This window comes from Ascaphus truei, chromosome 17 (genome assembly GCF_040206685.1).
Source record: "Ascaphus truei isolate aAscTru1 chromosome 17, aAscTru1.hap1, whole genome shotgun sequence".
Taxonomy (NCBI): Eukaryota; Metazoa; Chordata; class Amphibia; order Anura; family Ascaphidae; genus Ascaphus; species Ascaphus truei.
Window position 1 is genome coordinate 18,662,038 of NC_134499.1, and position 19,561 is coordinate 18,681,598.

The 19,561-nt window shown below is 54.7% G+C and overlaps 1 protein-coding gene across 5 annotated transcripts in view; it reads left to right on the forward strand.

The window, feature by feature from the left end:
• Positions 1 to 13,854, forward strand: part of CAMKV (CaM kinase like vesicle associated) — a 75,087-nt gene extending 61,233 nt beyond the window's left edge. For all 5 annotated transcript variants that reach the window (XM_075574152.1, XM_075574153.1, XM_075574151.1 and 2 more), the window contains 7 exons: positions 109 to 247; positions 5,053 to 5,173; positions 7,943 to 8,018; positions 10,380 to 10,513; positions 10,619 to 10,697; positions 11,638 to 11,725; positions 13,112 to 13,854. In XM_075574152.1, the coding sequence (XP_075430267.1) occupies positions 109 to 247; positions 5,053 to 5,173; positions 7,943 to 8,018; positions 10,380 to 10,513; positions 10,619 to 10,697; positions 11,638 to 11,725; positions 13,112 to 13,387 (913 nt within the window). In that variant the 3' untranslated portion in view covers positions 13,388 to 13,854. The remainder of the gene's footprint in view (positions 1 to 108; positions 248 to 5,052; positions 5,174 to 7,942; positions 8,019 to 10,379; positions 10,514 to 10,618; positions 10,698 to 11,637; positions 11,726 to 13,111) is intronic.
• Positions 13,855 to 19,561: the final 5,707 nt, after the last annotated feature.

The window sequence follows — 19,561 nt, forward strand, 5'->3', positions numbered from 1 at the left end:
AGATCTGCAACCCTGCTTTTCACCATTATCTCCTAGCATACAGTGCTACAGCTGCAGCAAGGGATTCTGGGAATATATATATATATGACACACGTATCTGTCCCCCAGGGCGTCGGGCCGCGAAGTGTTTGACTGGATCCTAGATCAGGGGTATTATTCGGAGCGGGACACAAGTAACGTTATCCGGCAGGTACTGGAGGCTGTGACGTATCTACACTCACTGAGAATCGTACACAGGAACCTGAAGGTGAGTGGGGGGAGGCGCCTTCTATTAGAGAGAAATATGGGGGGTGGCTTGTAATACAGGGAGATATGGGGGACTTCGAATACAGAGAGATATGGGGGATTCTAATAAAGAGAGCTACTGGGGGCTTCTAATACAGACCTCACACCGCTGGCACAGACTCCCTCTGCTCACACCGCTGGCACAGTCTCTCCCTGCTCACACCGCTGGCACAGTCTCTCCCTGCTCACACCGCTGGCACAGTCTCTCTCTCCCTGCTCACACCGCTGGCACAGTCTCTCTCTCCCTGCTCACACCGCTGGCACAGTCTCTCTCCCTGCTCACACCGCTGGCACAGTCTCTCTCACTGCTCACACCGCTGGCACAGTCTCTCTCACCCTGCTCACACCGCTGGCCCAGTCTCTCTGTGCTCACACCGCTGGCACACTCTCTCCCTGCTCACACCGCTGGCACAGTCTCTCTCTCTCTGCTCACACTGCTGGCACAGTCTCTCACTCTCTCTGTTCACACCGCTGGCACATTTTCTCTCTCTCCCTGCTCACACTGCTGGCACAGTGTCTCTCTCTCTCTCTCTCTCTCTCTCTCTCTCTTTCCCTCCCTCTCTCTGCTCACACCGCTGGCACAGTCTCTCTCTGCTCACACCGCTGGCAAAGTCTCTCTATCTCTCTCTCTGGTCACACCGCTGGCACAGTCTCTCTCCCTGCTCACACCGCTGGCACAGTCTCTCGCTCTCTGCTCACACCACTGGCACAGTCTCTCTCACTGCTCACACCACTGGCACAGTCTCTTTGTCTCTCTGCTCACAACGCTGGCACAGTCTCTCTCTCTGCTCTCTGGCACACCACCACTCCCTGTAACCCACACATATAAGAGACGCCCCGCTCCCTGTAACCCACACGTATGAGACACGCCTCTGCTCCCTGTAACCCACACGTTTGAGAGATGCCCCGCTCCCTGTAACCCAAACGTATGAGACACGCCTCCGCTCCCTGTAACCCACACGTATGAGACACGCCTACGCTCCCTGTAACCCACACGTATGAGACACGCCTCCGCTCCCTGTAACCCACGCGTATGAGACACGCCTCCGCTCCCTGTAACCCACGCGTATGAGACATGCCTCCGCTCCCTGTAACCCACACGTATGAGACACGCCTTCGCTCCCTGTAACCCACACGTATGAGACGCCTCCACTCCCAGTAGCCCACACATATCAAACACGCCCCGCTCCCTGTAACCCACACGTATGAGAGATGCCTCCACTCTCAGTAACCCACACGTATGAGACACGCCTCTGCTCCCTGTAACCCACACGTATGAGAGATGCCCCGCTCCCTATAACCCACATGTATGAGACACACCTCTGCTCCCTGTAACCCACACGTATGAGAGACACTTCCGCTCCCTGTAAACCACACGTATGAGACATGCCTCTACTCCCTGTAACCAACATATATGAGACATGCCTCTGCTCCCTGTAACTCACATGTATGGGACACACCTCCGCTCCCTGTAATCCACACATATATGAGACATGCCTCTGCTCCCTGTAACCCACACGTATGAGACACGTCTCCGCTCCCTGTAACCAACACATATGAGAGACGCCTCCACTCCCTGTAACCCACACACATGGGATACGCCCCGCTCCCTGTAACCCACACGTATGAGAGACGCCCCGCTCCCTGTAACCCACACGTATGAGACACCTCCGCTCCCTGTAACCCACACGTATGAGACACCTCAGCTCCCTGTATCCCACACGTATGAGACGCCTTGGCTCCCAGTAGCCCACACGTATCAGACACGCCTCCGTTCCCTGTAACCCACACGTATAATAGATGCCTCCGCTCCCTGTAACCCACATGTATGAGACACGCCTCCGCTCCCTGTAACCCACACGTATGAGACGCCCCGCTCCATGTAACCCACATGTATGAGACATGCCTCCGCTCCCTGTAACCCACACGTATGAGAGATACCTCCACTCCCTGTAACCACACGTATGAGAGATACCTCCGCTCCCTGTAACCACGCGTATGAGAGACACATCCGCTCCCTGTAACCCACACGTATGAGAGATACCTCCGCTCCCTGTAACCACACGTATGAGAGACACATCCGCTCTCTGTAACCCACATGTATGAGACACGCCTCCGCTCCCTGTAACCCACACGTATGAGACGCCCCGCTCCATGTAACCCACACGTATGAGAGATACCTCCGCTCCCTGTAACCACACGTATGAGAGACACATCCGCTCTCTGTAACCCACATGTATGAGACACGCCTCCTCTCCCTGTAACCCACACGTATGAGACGCCCCGCTCCATGTAACCCACATGTATGAGACATGCCTCCGCTCCCTGTAACCCACACGTATGAGAGATACCTCCGCTCCCTGTAACCACACGTATGAGAGATACCTCCGCTCCCTGTAACCACACGTATGAGAGACACATCCGCTCCCTGTAACCCACACGTATGAGAGATACCTCCGCTCCCTGTAACCACACGTATGAGAGACACATCCGCTCTCTGTAACCCACATGTATGAGACACGCCTCCGCTCCCTGTAACCCACACGTATGAGACACGCCTCTGCTCCCTGTAACCCACACATATAAGAGACACGCTTCCGCTCCCTGTAACCAACATGTATGAGAGACACCTCCGCTCCCTGTAACCCACACGTATGAGAGATACCTCCGCTCCCTGTAACCACACGTATGAGAGACACATCCGCTCCCTGTAACCACACGTATGAGAGACACATCCGCTCTCTGTAACCCACAGGTATGAGAGACACATCCGCTCCCTGTAACCCACACGTATGAGATGCCCCGCTCCCTGTAACCCAAACGTATGAGACACGCCTACGCTCCCTGTAACCCACACGTATGAGACACGCCTCCGCTCCCTGTAACCCACGCTTATGAGACACGCCTCCGCTCCCTGTAACCCACGCGTATGAGACATGCCTCCGCTCCCTGTAACCCACGCGTATGAGACACGCCTCCGCTCCCTGTAACCCACGCGTATGAGACACGCCTCCGCTCCCTGTAACCCACGCGTATGAGACATGCCTCCGCTCCCTGTAACCCACACGTATGAGACGCCTCCACTCCCAGTAGCCCACACATATCAGACACGCCCCGCTCCCTGTAACCCACACGTATGAGAGATGCCTCCACTCCCAGTAACCCACACGTATGAGACACACCTCTGCTCCCTGTAACCCACACGTATGAGAGATGCCCCGCTCCCTATAACCCACATGTATGAGACATGCCTCTGCTCCCTGTAACCCACACGTATGAGAGACACTTCCGCTCCCTGTAAACCACACGTATGAGACATGCCTCTGCTCCCTGTAACCAACATATATGAGACATGCCTCTGCTCCCTGTAACTCACATGTATGGGACACGTCTCTGCTCCCTGTAACCACACGTATAAGAGACACGCCTCCACTCCCTGTAACCCACACGTATAAGACACACCTCCGCTTCCTGTAATCCACACATATAAGAGACACGCCTCCGCTCCCTGTAACCCACACGTATGAGAGACACGCCTCTGCTCCCTGTAATCCACACGTATAAGAGACATGCCTCCGCTCCCTGTAACCCACACGTATGAGAGACGCCTCCACTCCCTGTAACCCACACACATGGGATACGCCCCGCTCCCTGTAACCCACACGTATGAGACACCTCCGCTCCCTGTAACCCACACGTATGAGACGCCCCGCTCCCTGTAACCCACACGTATGAGACACCTCCGCTCCCTGTAGCCCACACGTATGAGACACCTCCGCTCCCTGTAACCCACACGTATGAGAGACGCCCCGCTCCCTGTAACCCACACGTATGAGACATGCCTCCGCTCCCTGTAGCCCACACGTATGAGACGCCTTGGCTCCCAGTAGCCCACACGTATCAGACACGCCTCCGCTCCCTGTAACCCACATGTATGAGACGCCCCGCTCCCTGTAACCCACATGTATGAGACACGCCTCCGCTCCCTGTAACCCACATGTATGAGACACGCCTCTGCTCCCTGTAACCCACATGTATGAGACATGCCTCCGCTCCCTGTAACCCACACGTATGAGAGATACCTCCGCTCCCTGTAACCAACATGTATGAGAGACACCTCCGCTCCCTGTAACCCACACGTATGAGAGATACCTCCGCTCCCTGTAACCACACGTATGAGAGATACCTCCGCTCCCTGTAACCACACGTATGAGAGACACATCCGCTCTCTGTAACCCACATGTATGAGAGATACCTCCGCTCCCTGTAACCACACGTATGAGAGACACCTCTGCTCCCTGTAACCCACACTTGTGAGAGACGCCTCCGCTCCCTGTAACCCACATGTATGAGACGCTTCCGCTCCCTGTAACCTGTAACCCACATGTATGGGACATGCATCCTCTGTTTGGGTCCAGGTTTCATGGAGAATCAAAACATACACATTTGTGAATTTATTTATAAAGTCTGAATCTTGTGTTTTAGACCCAAAAGCATTCAGGCCCAAAATATCCCAGCTGTGCATTATTAAAGATCCAATCTTTGATGCTATATACCTTGTAATGTTAGACATAATATTATAGTTTAGATAACACTTTCTCTCCCCTTCTCTCTCTCCCCCTCTCTCTCCCCTTCTCTCTCTCCCCCTCTCTCTCCCCTTCTCTCTCCCCTTCTCTCTCCCCTTCTCTCTCCCCTTCTCTCTCTCCCACTCTCTCTCCCCTTCTCTCTCTCCCCTTCTCTCTCCGCTTCTCCCTCCCCCCGCCCCAGTTGGAGAACTTGCTGTATTTTAATCGTCTGAAGAATTCGAAGATAGTGATCAGTGATTTCCATTTGGCCAAACTAGAGACTAGTCTGATCAAGGAGCCATGCGGGACCCCGGAGTACCTGGGTGAGACCCCCCCGGACTTCCCACACTGTTCCCCACTGCACCCACACAGTCCCCTCCCCACTGCACCCACACTGTCCCCTCCCCATGCACCCACACTGTCCCCTCCCCATGCACCCACACAGTCCCCTCCCCATGCACCCACACAATCCCCTCCCCATGCACCCACACTGTCCCCTCCCCATGCACCCACACTGTCCCCTGAGCTCCCCCCCACTGCACCCTGAGACCTGCACCCCCCCTGCCCGCACCCTGAGACCAGCACCCCACTCCCACACTCACCCCACACACTCCAAAGAAACCTACACCCCACCCCGCACTGCACCCTCAAACCTGTACCTAACACCCGCACTGCATCCTGAAACCTGCATCCCACTCTGCACTGTACCCTGAGAGCTGCATACCACACTGCACCCTGAGAGGAGCACCCCACCCCTGCACTGCACCCTCAAACCTGCACCCCACCCTGTACTGCACCCTGAGAGCTGCACCTCACACTGCACCCCACCCCGCACTGCAGCTGCACACCGCACTGCACCCTGAGAGCTGCACCCCATCCTGCACTGACCCCTGAGACCTGCACCCCACCCTGCATCCTGAAACCTGCAATCCACCCAACACCTGCACTGCACACTGACACCGGCACCCTACACCCGCACGGCACCCTGAGACCAGCACCCCATCCCCGCACTGTACCCTGAAACCTGCACGCCACCCCGCTCTACACCCTGAGAGCTGCACCTCACACCCAGACTGCATCCTGAAACCTGCACCCACCCCGCTCTACACCCTGAGAGCTGCACCTCACACCCAGACTGCATCCTGAAACCTGCACCCACCCCGCTCTACACCCTGAGAGCTGCACCTCACACCCAGACTGCATCCTGAAACCTGCACCCACCCCGCTCTACACCCTGAGAGCTGCAACTCACACCCAGACTGCATCCTGAAACCTGCACCCACCCCGCTCTACACCCTGAGAGCTGCACCTCACACCCAGACTGCATCCTGAAACCTGCACCCACCCCGCTCTACACCCTGAGAGCTGCAACCCAACCCAACCCACACCTGCACTGTAAACCGACACCTGCACCCCATACCCGCACTGTACCGAGAGATGCACCCGATACCTGCTCTGCACCAAGACCAGCACCCCATCCCCACACTGTACCCTGAAACCTGCACGCCACCCCCTCCACTGTCCCTGAAACCTGCACCCCACCCCGCACTAAAATTAACCCCACGCTGCACCGTGAGAGCTGCACCCCACTCGCACTGTACCCTGAGACCTGAACATCACCCAGCAGCACTGCATCCTGAGAGCTGCACCCTGCACTGCACCCTGAGAGCTGCACCCCGCACTGCACCCTGAGAGCTGCACCCTGCACTGCACCCTGAGAGCTGCACCCTGAGAGCTGCACCCCGCACTGCACCCTGAGAGCTGCACCCCACCCCCGCACTGGACCCTGAAACCTGCACCCACCACCACCCTGCACCCCGAAACCTGCACCCCACCACCGCACTGCACCCGGAGAACTTCACCCCACCCGCACTGACCTCTGAGACCTGCACTGCACCCCGACACCTGTACTCCAACCCCGCATCCTGAAGCCTGCATGTCACCCAGCAGCACTGCATCCTGAAACCTGCAACCCACCCCCACACTGCACCCTGAGAGCTGAACCCCGCCCCCACACTGTACCCTCAGAGCTGAACCCCGCCCCCACACTGCACCCTGAGAGCTGCACCCTGAGAGCTGCACCCCGCACTGCACCCTGAGAGCTGCACCCCACCCCCGCACTGGACCCTGAAACCTGCACCCACCACCACCCTGCACCCCGAAACCTGCACCCCACCACCGCACTGCACCCGGAGAACTTCACCCCACCCGCACTGACCTCTGAGACCTGCACTGCACCCCGACACCTGTACTCCAACCCCGCATCCTGAAGCCTGCATGTCACCCAGCAGCACTGCATCCTGAAACCTTCAACCCACCCACACACTGCACCCTGAGAGCTGAACCCCGCCCCCACACTGCACCCTGAGAGCTGAAACCCGCCCCCACACTGCACCCTGAGAGCTGAACCCCGCCCCCACACTGCACCCTGAGAGCTGAACCCCGCCCCCACACTGCACCCTGAGAGCTGAACCCCGCCCCCACACTGCACCCTGAGAGCTGAACCCCGCCCCTACACTGCACCCTCAGAGCTGAACCCCACCCCTGCACTGCACCCTGAGAGCTGAACCCCGCCCCCACACTGCACCCTGAGAGCTGAACCCCGCCCCCACACTGCACCCTCAGAGCTGAACCCTGCCCCTGCACTGCACTCGGAGAACTTCAGCCCACCTCGCACTGACCTCTGAGATCTGCACACCACCCCTGCACCCCGAGACCTGCAGTGCACCCGAGAGCTGCACCCCACCCCGTACCCTTAGACCAGCACCCCAACAACGCACTGTACCCTGAAACCTGCACTACACTGAGACCTGCATCCAACACCCACACCCCAAGGCCTGCACCCTCCTCCCCCCCACACAGCACTGCACCCCACTGCTGTATCCTGAAACCTGCCCCCCCCCCCCACAAATTGTGCACCCTGAGACCTGCACCCTCCCCACCCCCTCTGCACTACAGCCGGAGGCCTGCACACACCCCTACCTACCCCACCGCAGCACCCTGAAACCTGCCCCTCACTGATCAGAGGGGCGTTTGGGTGGCGTAATGGTTAAGGGCACAGGGGATGTTCTGATGCTTGCGATTCTCTGCAGCCCCTGAGGTGGTCGCACGGCAGAGATACGGACGTCCTGTGGACTGCTGGGCAATCGGAGTCATCATGTACATACTGTGAGTGACAGCTGTGTGCCCTGCGGTGACAGATAGCCGTGTGCTGGTGGCAGATAGCCGTGTGCTGGCGACGGATAGCGGCGTGCCCTGCGGTGACAGATAGCTGCGTGCCCTGCGGTGACAGATAGCCGCGTGCCCTGCGGTGACAGATAGCCGCGTGCCCTGCGGTGACAGATAGCCGCGTGCCCTGCGGTGACAGATAGCCGCGTGCCCTGCGGTGACAGATAGCCGCGTGCCCTGCGGTGACAGATAGCCGCGTGCCCTGCGGTGACAGATAGCCGCGTGCCCTGCGGTGACAGATAGCCGCGTGCCCTGCGGTGACAGATAGCCGCGTGCCCTGCGGTGACAGAAACCGCGTGCCCTGCGGTGACAGATAGCGGCGTGCCCTGCGGTGACAGATAGCGGCGTGCCCTGCGGTGACAGATAGCCGCGTGCCCTGCGGTGACAGATAGCCGCGTGCCCTGCGGTGACAGAAACCGCGTGCCCTGCGGTGACAGCTTGCCGCGTGCCCTGCGGTGATAGCCTTGTGCCCTGCGGTGACAGATAGCTGTGTGCCCTGCGGTGACAGATAGCTGCGTGCCCTGCGGTGACAGATAGCTGCGTGCCCTGCAGTGACAGATAGCGGCGTGCCCTGCGGTGACAGATAGCTGCGTGCCCTGCGGTGACTGCTGCGTGCCCTGCGGTGACAGATAGCCACGTGCCCTGCGGTGACAGATAGCTGCGTGCCCTGCGGTGACTGCTGCGTGCCCTGCGGTGACAGATAGCCACGTGCCCTGCGGTGACAGATAGCTGCGTGCCCTGCGGTGACTGCTGCGTGCCCTGCGGTGACAGATAGCCTTGTGCCCTGCGGTGACTGCTGAGTGCCCTGCGGTGACAGATAGCCGCGTGCCCTGCGGTGACAGATAGCCGCGTGCCCTGCGGTGACAGCCTTGTGCCCTGCGGTGACAGATAGCCGCGTGACCTGCGGTGACAGATAGCCGCGTGCCCTGCGGTGACAGATAGCCGCGTGCCCTGCGGTGACAGATAGCCGCGTGCCCTGCGGTGACAGATAGCCGCGTGCCCTGCGGTGACAGATAGCCGCGTGCCCTGCGGTGACAGATAGCCGCGTGCCCTGCGGTGACAGATAGCCGCGTGCCCTGCGGTGACAGATAGCCGCGTGCCCTGCGGTGACAGATAGCCGCGTGCCCTGCGGTGACAGATAGCCGCGTGCCCTGCGGTGACAGATAGCCGCGTGCCCTGCGGTGACAGATAGCCGCGTGCCCTGCGGTGACAGATAGCCGCGTGCCCTGCGGTGACAGATAGCCGCGTGCCCTGCGGTGACAGATAGCCGCGTGCCCTGCGGTGACAGATAGCCGCGTGCCCTGCGGTGACAGATAGCGGCGTGCCCTGCGGTGACAGATAGCCGCGTGTCCTGCGGTGACAGATAGCCGCGTGCCCTGCGGTGACAGATAGCCGTGTGCCCTGCGGTGACAGATACCCGTGTGCCCGCGTGCCCTGCAGTGACAGATAGCCTTGTGCCCTGCGGTGACAGATAGCTGCGTGCCCTGCGGTGACAGATAGCTGCGTGCCCTGCGGTGACAGATAGCTGCGTGCCCTGCGGTGACAGATAGCTGCGTGCCCTGCGGTGACAGATAGCCGTGTGCCCTGCGGTGACAGCCGCGTGCCCTGCGGTGACAGATAGCCTTGTGCCCTGCGGTGACAGATAGCCGCGTGCCCTGCAGTGACAGATAGCCGCGTGCCCTGCGGTGACAGCCGCGTGCCCTGCGGTGACAGATAGCCGCGTGCCCTGTGGTGACAGATAGCCGCGTGCCCTGCGGTGACAGATAGCCGCGTGCCCTGCGGTGACAGATAGCCTTGTGCCCTGTGGTGACAGATAGCCGCGTGCCCTGCGGTGACAGATAGCCGCGTGCCCTGCGGTGACAGCCGCGTGCCCTGCAGTGACAGATAGCCGCGTGCCCTGTGGTGACAGATAGCTGCATGCCCTGCGGTGACAGATAGCCGCGTGCCCTGCGGTGACAGATAGCCGCGTGCCCTGCGGTGACAGATAGCCGCATGCCCTGCAGTGACAGCCGCGTGCCCTGTGGTGACAGATAGCCGCATGCCCTGCGGTGACAGATAGCTGCGTGCCCTGCGGTGACAGATAGCCGCGTGCCCTGTGGTGACAGATAGCCGCGTGCCCTGCGGTGACAGATAGCCGCGTGCCCTGCGGTGACAGATAGCCGCGTGCCCTGTGGTGACAGATAGCCGCGTGCCCTGTGGTGACAGATAGCCGCGTGCCCTGCGGTGACAGATAGCCGCGTGCCCTGTGGTGACAGATAGCTGTGTGCCCTGCGGTGACAGATAGCTGTGCCCTCTCCCTAGTCTCTCGGGGAACCCCCCGTTTTACGACGAGACGGAGGAGGATTATGAAAGTCACGACAAGATCCTGTTCCGGAAGATTCTGCACGGCGATTATGAGTTTGACTCCCCGTATTGGGATGACATATCCCCTGCAGGTGAGACCCTGCCCCCCCCCCTCGCCCCGTGACCTCGGCTGTACTGTTCCCTGTGTCAGGCCTGGGTGTGACACTCACAGGTGTCACCCTTAAATCTCTCTGCAGCCAAAGACCTGGTGACACGTCTGATGGAGGTGGAGCAGGACCAGAGGGTGACCGCAGCGGACGCCATCAGTCACGAATGGTGACACAACGTCCCGCTCTGCCTGGCTCTCTCCCCTCCTTTCTCTCACCCTTCTCTCCCCTCTACCCCCCTTCTCTCACCCCTCTCTCTTCCCCCCCTTCCTCGCACCCATCTCTCCACCATTCCTCTCACCTCTCCCCTCCCCCCTTTCTTTCCCCCCGTCCTCCCCTTCCTCTCAACCCTCTATCACCCCTCCCTCTTTCTCTCACCCCTCCACCCCTTCTCTCCCCCTCTGTCCCCTCTTTTCTCTTACTCTACTCTCTCCCCTATCCCCCCTTCCTCCTCTCACCATCCCTTTATCCCCTCCTTCCCTCACCCCTCTCTCCCCTCTTCCCCCCCTTTCTCTCCCCCCCCCTTTTTCTTCCCCCTTTCTTTCACCCCTCTTCCCACCCCCCCTCCTCTTATGCCTCTCTCTCCCCTATTCCCCCTTCCCTTTTTCTCCCTCCTCCCTCCCCCCTTTCCATCCCTCTCCCCCCCTTTCCATCCCTCTCCCCCCCTTTCTCACTCCTCTCCCCCCCTTTCTCACTCCTCTCCCCCCCTTTCTCACCCCTCTCCCCCCCTTTCTCACCCCTCTCCCCCCTTTCTCATCCCTCTCTCTCCCCCCTCTCTGCCCCCCATTACTCACCCCTCTCTCCCCTCTTCCCCCCCTTCTCTCACCCGTCTCTCTCCCCTGTTCCCCCTTCTCCTTCTCTCACCCCTCTTTCTCCCCTCGTCCCCTCTTTCTCTCGCCCTTCTTCCCCACCACCTCTCTCTCCCCCCTCTTTTTTTTGCCCTCTCTCCCCCCTCTTCCCCCCGCACCCCTTTCTCTCACCCCTCTTTATCTCTCTCCTATTCTCTCCTTCTGCTGTAACTGATGAAAGCGGGGACGGGAGATGGGGGATGAGGGCGAGGAGTTATTACTGATTTTCTCTGGTTTCAGGGGTTTTATTGTGTGTTTCAGGGTTTCAGGGAACGCTGCGTCTGATAAGAACATTAAGGACGGAGTCTGCGCTCAGATCGAGAAGAACTTCGCTAAAGCCAAGTGGAAGGTGGGGAGACGCCCGCCCCCATATCACACAGCACCCCTTTATATCACACTGACCCCTCTATATCACACTGCTCCTCTCTGTCACACTGCACCCCCCATATCACACTGCACCCCCCATATCACACTGCACCCCATATCACACTGCTCCTCTCTATATCACACTGCACCCCTCCATATCACACCTCTCTATATCACACTGCTCCCCCCATATCACACTGCTCCTCTATATATCACACTGCACCCCCCCATATCACACTGCCCCTCTCTATATCACACTGCACCCCTCCATATCACACCTCTCTATATCACACTGCTCCCCCCATATCACACTGCTCCTCTATATATCACACTGCACCCCCCATATCACACTACTCCTCTCTATATCACACTGCACCCCATATAACACCTCCTCCCTATATCACACTGCACCCCTCCATATCACACCTCCTCTCTATATCACACTGACCCCCTCCCCATATCACACTGCTCCTCTATATATCACACTGACCCCCTCCCCATATCACACTGCTCCTCTATATATCACACTGACCCCCTCCCCATATCACACTGATCCTCTCTATATCACACTGCACCCCCCCATATCACACTGCTCCTCTCTATATCACACTGCCCCCCCATATCACACTGCTCCTCTCTATATCACACTGCCCCCCCATATCACACTGCTCCTCTCTATATCACACTGCACCCCCCATATCACACTGCCCCCCCCATATCACACCTCCTGTCTATATCACACTGCTCCCCCCCCATATCACACTGCACCCCCCATATAACACTGCACCCCCCATATCACACGGCTTATCTCTATATCACACTGCTCCCCCCATATCACACTGCTCCTCTATATATCACACTGCACCCCCCCATATCACACTGCCCCTCTCTATATCACACTGCACCCCCCATATCACACTGCCCCCCATATCACACTGCTCCTCTCTATATCACACTGCACCCCCCATATCACACTGCCCCCCATATCACACTGCTCCTCTCTATATCACACTGCACCCCCCATATAGCTGTGCGCGTTATCCCCAGTGGGGTGAGAGATAGCCGTGCGCGTTATCCCCAGTGGGGTGAGACATAGCTGTGCGCGATAACCCCAGTGGGGTGAGAGATAGCCGTGCGCGTTATCCCCAGTGGGGTGAGAGATAGCCGTGCGCGTTATCCCCAGTGGGGTGAGAGATAGCCGTGCGCGTTATCCCCAGTGGGGTGAGACATAGCTGTGCGCGTTATCCCCAGTGGGGTGAGAGATAGCCGTGCGCGTTATCCCCAGTGGGGTGAGAGATAGCCGTGCGCGTTATCCCCAGTGGGGTGAGAGATAGCTGTGCGCGTTAGCTGCCGGGACATTGTCTTGCAGAAAGCCATACGGGTCACCACCATAATGAAGCGTTTGAGGGCCCCGGAGCAGGCGGAGCCAAGGACCCCCTCTCCCTCCCTCTCCAAGGAGAGTGACCGGACCCCCGGACAGGCCACACCGTCGCCCGCCAGCACGCCCGCCAGCACGCCCGCGGGGGAGACACCCACGGAGGAGACGCCTGCGGGGGAGACGCCTGCGGGGGAGACACCCGCGGGGGAGATGCCTGCGGGGGAGACGCCCGCTCTGCTGTGCCCACCTCCCGATGGCACCGGCTGAGGGGGAGGCAAATTTAACCCCTTCACTGCAGCACCCACCCCCTTCCCCCCTGCAAGATGTTCTGCAGAGCATTGCGTCTTTCCCCCTTCTCTGTTCCACATGGAGTTATTTCCGTCATTAAACCTTAGATCTGCAGAACATTGCACTGCCATTCCCCCCCCCCCCTTCCTTCTCCTTTTCCCCCCTCCCCCCACAGTTTGTAAACCCTCCAGTGGGGGGCGGGGTATTTCCCCTTGTAAATACCCCCTGGCACAACAACACCCCCACCCCCAAGCAGGATCTGTATCCTCAGACTTAACTCCTTATTTTGCATCTTCCCTCCCTGCCCCCTATTAATTACCCCTGCCTGGGGTAGCTGCTCCATGCAATCTGCCCCCTCGGGGAGGGGTGGGGGGGGGCGGCATTATAGAGATACTGACCCTTTGTTTCATACGCTTTAATTTAAATAAAATTGCTGATTCCCCTGACTCTGCCTATGTGTGTGAGGGGAATATATATATATATCTTGACAAATGCACTCGCTCGCACGCCACGGGCAAGTGCATTTTGGCCGCTGTTGAGTGCTTACCTGCGGTGGGGTCCAGCGTCGTCGTGCGGCGATCACCGTCTTCTCCCCTGCAAATTGTACCCTTTCCCCTGAAGGTCCTGAAAAAATGGCCGTGTGGCCTCAAATGACGGGACGCTACGTGACGTCACGCGGCACCATGTTGCATGACGTCACACAGCGTCCCGTTGCCATGGCCATGCCGCGCGTCCATTTTTTCAGGACCTGCAGGGGAAAGAGTACAATTTTCAGGGGAGAAGATGGAGATCGCCGCGCCACACCATCGGACCCACCGCAGGTAAGAGTCGTGAGGGGGGGGGGGGGGGGGATAAGGGAGTTTTTTGGGGGGGGTTAGTTACTTTTGGGTGGGGGGGGGCGAGTGGGTTTTCACTAGTTTGTTGAGCTATATATATATATATATATATTTATTTATATCTTGTGGCAGGACGGACTCGTGGCAGGGTCAGTAAGACTCTTAGACAGTGGTTTAAACAGTAACTGCAGTGGTGTATTTGTCCACAATAACAACTAAACATTAGGCACACTATCCCTTTAAGAAAACCAAACCATAAAATAAAAACCCTACACAGCAAGTCCCTCTCTAATTGGCTAGACAGCTAAACTGGTTACCAGCCCAAAACACACACATGTTTAGAGATATAATATACTGCATACGACAATATCAAAGTTATTATCTGACAGGTTGTGGGAACTCGGTCCTAGGAGAGTCCAGGAAAATCCCTCTGGATACAGCAGCCTTGATAAGACAGTTCTGTTCTCTCAGCAGTCTATGGAATGCCGGTTCCTTGAATTCAAGCCCCGCATCCAGCAGGCTTGTTAAGTTTCAGGCAAAGTCTCTTCCTGGGTGTGATTCCCAGCTGGCCTAGGGGCCAGAGAAACTAGGGTCCTTCCTGGTTGGGAAGAGTCTCTCTATCCTCCTGCGGAAAAACAATCTCTCTTCTGGCAGCGCTTTCTCTGCCTTTTAAATCTCTGGTTCATTTAGGAGTGCTGGCTTAATTGACTCCATCTGAAGCTAGCCTCTCCAGGAGACGGTTAACTGTTTGTATGCTGGAAAGCAAACATATGCCCCTCGCACCAGCATACCGAGCGAGTGACTCCATCACAATATATATGTAGTATTAATAGTATATGTAGTATTAACAAAAGAAATTGTAAAAAATATACAATACTAATCAGTAATAGAAACCCCTTATCCAGAGAAACTCGTAACTCGATTTTACCTTTGTCTCAGATTCTCTTGTATGGAAACCGCTAACACCCGCTTATCACGGGTGACCAGGACAATTACACCAGGGATCAGTACACTACACAGAACTGCAGAGTTGAACAACAGCGAATGTATTGGGAAAAGATTCCACAATCTCCATGTACACAAAACACACACACACAAACTTGGGTAACTGGGGGAACAACCTAAAGTCCTAAGTGCGTGGACTTCTGTTCAGAAGTTTACCCCGATACACGTTCCCAAACTTGCGGTGCAGTCCTTGGCAGTTTGGGCAGCCCTGCCTTGTACTCTGTTATCCAGCAGTTTCAAAAGTTCTCACCGTCCCTTCCCTCCAAACTCCTCCGCAAGTCTCTGGAAAAGTCTCAGACGACTTTGGATACTTTAAGTGTCCACTTCAGCTCTCCGAGAACTCTGCAACAAGTCTCATACTTCCCTCCATCTCCATCCACCAACATGGAGGACGGAGAGCAGGCCAATCCTTGAGTGGATTGTCTTCGGGGTCCAATCACCAAGTGAGGGGAGGTTACCTGACTTCAAGGACAGTCCACAGAGGCAGGCTTAAGTAGATCATGGCATTTGAACAGACCAATGGAGAATTACGCCTACAGGACACAGTCCTGACAATGGTGCCCCTGGTCCTTCCAATACCCCCCGAAGGGATAGAAGACTCAGTGTCTAGGCTGAACAATGCGCCCCCCGCACTCCCCCTGCTGGGAGCCACTTTCCCCACACCTAAGTCTACAACCCGGCGTCGCTCGACAATGTCCCAAGCCACTGACCTTATCTCGCCCAGGATCTCCTTTGAGTTGAGGCTGGGTACTGGTATACTGTACACATTCTCCACACAAAGGCGCGCAGATTTAAAACATTAAACACACAGTTAACCCCTGGCTCCTGAACTGCTGGAACCAGGCTGCAGAATCTAATATCAGCCCATTGTGGGCACTGTATACACATGCAGGATTTAGTTATTTATAACATGTTTTACCAGGAAGTAATACACTGAGAGTTACCTCGCATAGCATACTCGGATGGGTGGCATGAACGGTACATACATAAATACCTTATATTATTGACAGGTAGGGGTGATGGTGGGCTTAACCTTTAATAAAAGTAGCCCAATCAGCCCCTACCGTCACACCGCTAATATCCTCTAAGATCCGCAAATATATCCAATATCTGCAAAAACAGAGAATTGAAGTTGATCAACTTGATGCCTCGAGTGATGTGAGAAAAGGACACAATTGATTAAATAAGTGGGTGCAATATCTGATTATAATGACATAGCACAAAAGGTGGCGGGCAAAGGAATGTCCCCCCCAAAAAGAAAGCCACGTGCATGCACTCCATTATTCTAAAATGTAATGTTTATTAAGACTGATTAAAACATAAATCAATAATTAAGATGAGTACAAAAGCAAACACCCTAATGGGACAAATTATATGAGACACAGAATGTGAAATGACAGCTTATTAGCTCTAGGAATAACCCTCGGTCTCAATGGGGTTAGCACTGGTTGACGGCAATGTTGGATCGTGCAGTGATGAGAGGGCTACAGTACATGAAAGGTAAGTGGCCAAACTTAGATGATGGGCATAGAGGTGCTGACAATGTGCACTTATCTCAAGATGTGAATACTAAGTATGCGACATTCCCGAGATACCACAATGCCCTCGTCTTGAGCCCATGAAGAGTGTCCGTTATTGGGAATATATTCTGAGGTCCCCGGTCCCCTCTCTGTACTGTGAAAATGCCAAATAAAATCGGACGTTGTCCTCTTCTGACCCGTCCATCTCCTGACCTGTCCCCCTGACCCATCTGTCCCATTCCCCTGACCCATCCCATCCCCCGACCCATCCATCTCCCAACTTGTCCCCCTGACCTATCCCGACCCATCTGTCCAATGACCCATCTGTCCCCCAACCTGTCTGTCTCCTGACCCGTCCAGTCTGTCCCCCGACCATCATACGTGCTCCTTGTTATTTTTGAATTGAGCCATAATCGACACTAATTAGTAATGTATTATTATTATACTTCAATTAATAATGGAATTCAAACACCTTCTGCTAAAAAATGATAAAAATATTAATAAACACGAAGAGGGGAGGGCCTCCTTAGAGAAATACTTAAAATAATACATTGGATAACTCAATTTAAAAACATAATAAAAAACCTAATTAGGTACTGACTCTATACATTATTGTATAAGGTAAGCCTGGGTGGTCTCTAAATAAAGTGGTGAGCTCAGTTCGTAGGATGAGTCAACTGGTCATAAAGATACTAAACCTCAATGGTCTGTTGATAGAGTCCCTAATTCAAGGGAGACTATAATATGAGATATATATTATGACTAACGTAAGGTTGGGGGAAAGGAGATTTCACCAGCAACAGAGGAAAGGGTTCTTTTCAGTAAGGGCAGTTACACTGTGGAATTCATTACTCATGGAGACTGTGATGGTAGATACAATAGATCTGTTCAAAAAAAGGCTGGACATCTTTTTGGATAGGTATACAGGGATATACCAAATAAGTAACATGGGAAGGATGTTGATCCAGAGAGTAATGTGATTGCCAATATTTGGAGTCAGGAAGGAATTTATTTTCCCCTTATGAGATATCATTGGATAATGTGTCACTGGGGTTTTTTGTTTGCCTTCCTCTGGATCAATATACTGTACAGTAAGTACGGATATAGGATAAAGTATCTGTCGTCTACATTTAGCATAGGGTGAACTTGATGGACGTATATGTCTTTTTTCAACCTCATCTACTATATAATATTGCCCTATAATACACAGTCAGGTAATCTGTTAAATAGTCCCTTAAGTGTAGGGAACATGTGATACACACCAAACATAAATAGTGAATATAAATATACAGTAACCCACCTTACAAACAAGTAGAGATGGGCGTATTTGGATCCAAAGCGAATCGGACGGTTCCTCTGATCCGCGGATTTCAGCGGAACAATATCTCAAAAAGGGCGATTCGCGTTTTACGGATTTTGTATTATTATTACAAATGCCGTGGACGGATTTGTAGCATCCAATCCGTGGATTCAGCAATTCTTAAGAATCCGCCAACGGATTGTTGAATCCGTCTACAGCTTTTATCCAATGGCGGTTTTTGACGAATCCTTGCAGAATAGAACCGGTCCGATCCATTCGCGGATTTTTACACCACAACATTTTTTTGGGTGGGGGGGGGGAGCGAGAAAATCCAGGAAACAGATTTGGACGGATTCGGCCCCATCTCTGCACATGAATCACTCAAACTGGTGCCAACAAAACCCCTTAGTGAAAAAAACTGTAAAAGAAGAGAAATACTGACTGGTCATAGAGTAGTAACAGTCATCTGCGTATAGTTACTCTCAACGGCAGCATGCAGTATTATGATAAACACAACGTGAACAGAAACTGTATCCTGAGTCATGTGTGACCAAATCAGCTGCTGTGAAAGTTACAACTATCTTGTCCCAAAAATAGCCACATAGAATAAACGCTAAGACAAGCTAAAATGTACCTAGCTGATCGCCACATTCGCAGATATTGATACTCTATACACAAACTGTGGTTAATCTCTATGATATGGATACGCTGTATCTTAGTGCTATTGGTAGATCGTGAAGTGCCAGGTGCTTACCTAGCAGATAGCAGTTAAAGCAGCTGTTCAAGCTGCCGTTTTTGTTGTTGTTTCCCCCCCCCCTTTAATATTTGCCTCAATACAACCCACAGAATGATAAGTAACTAGCGAAGTTGCCGATCGATCCGCTACCTTATAATACATTAAAAATGTCATTCAGAGTTGTTTTTTTAAGAAACAAAACAATTCTACAAGTATTTTCTCATAGTACAGAACTGATTTATTTAAAAAAAAAACCACACATGTGGGATATTGCTTGGTCTGCAGCTTTAAATACCACCTGTTTGAGAATCCACAGCTCAGCTCTTATCAGCTCAGTATAAAATCTAGTGGCCACATTGCCACTAAAACGGCAGTGTACAGTAAGTGGAGGTAATACTCTAATCTCTAGGTAGAATGAACTGAGTATTACCTCCATGTTTGCTGTAGTTTTAGTAGCAATGTGGCCACTAGATGGTAAACTCCGACAGTTGCTATTTATTGGGCGATGGTTGTAGTTGCCCCAGGGTGGGTGGTTAAGCCTCCTGGAGGGTTGCTGGAGGGGTTAATCCCTTCATTACTTTAGCAGTTAATAACCCCCTCTTGCTACCCACCCAGGAGAACTAACCACATACCCCGGGGAGCAACTACCACCTGTATTCACACCCACTACCACCAACAAACCCCTTCCCCCACCACCATCACATAGGAATGGGCAAAAGCCCTAATAGCCCAACATGGCTAATAGCGCTTTTGCCC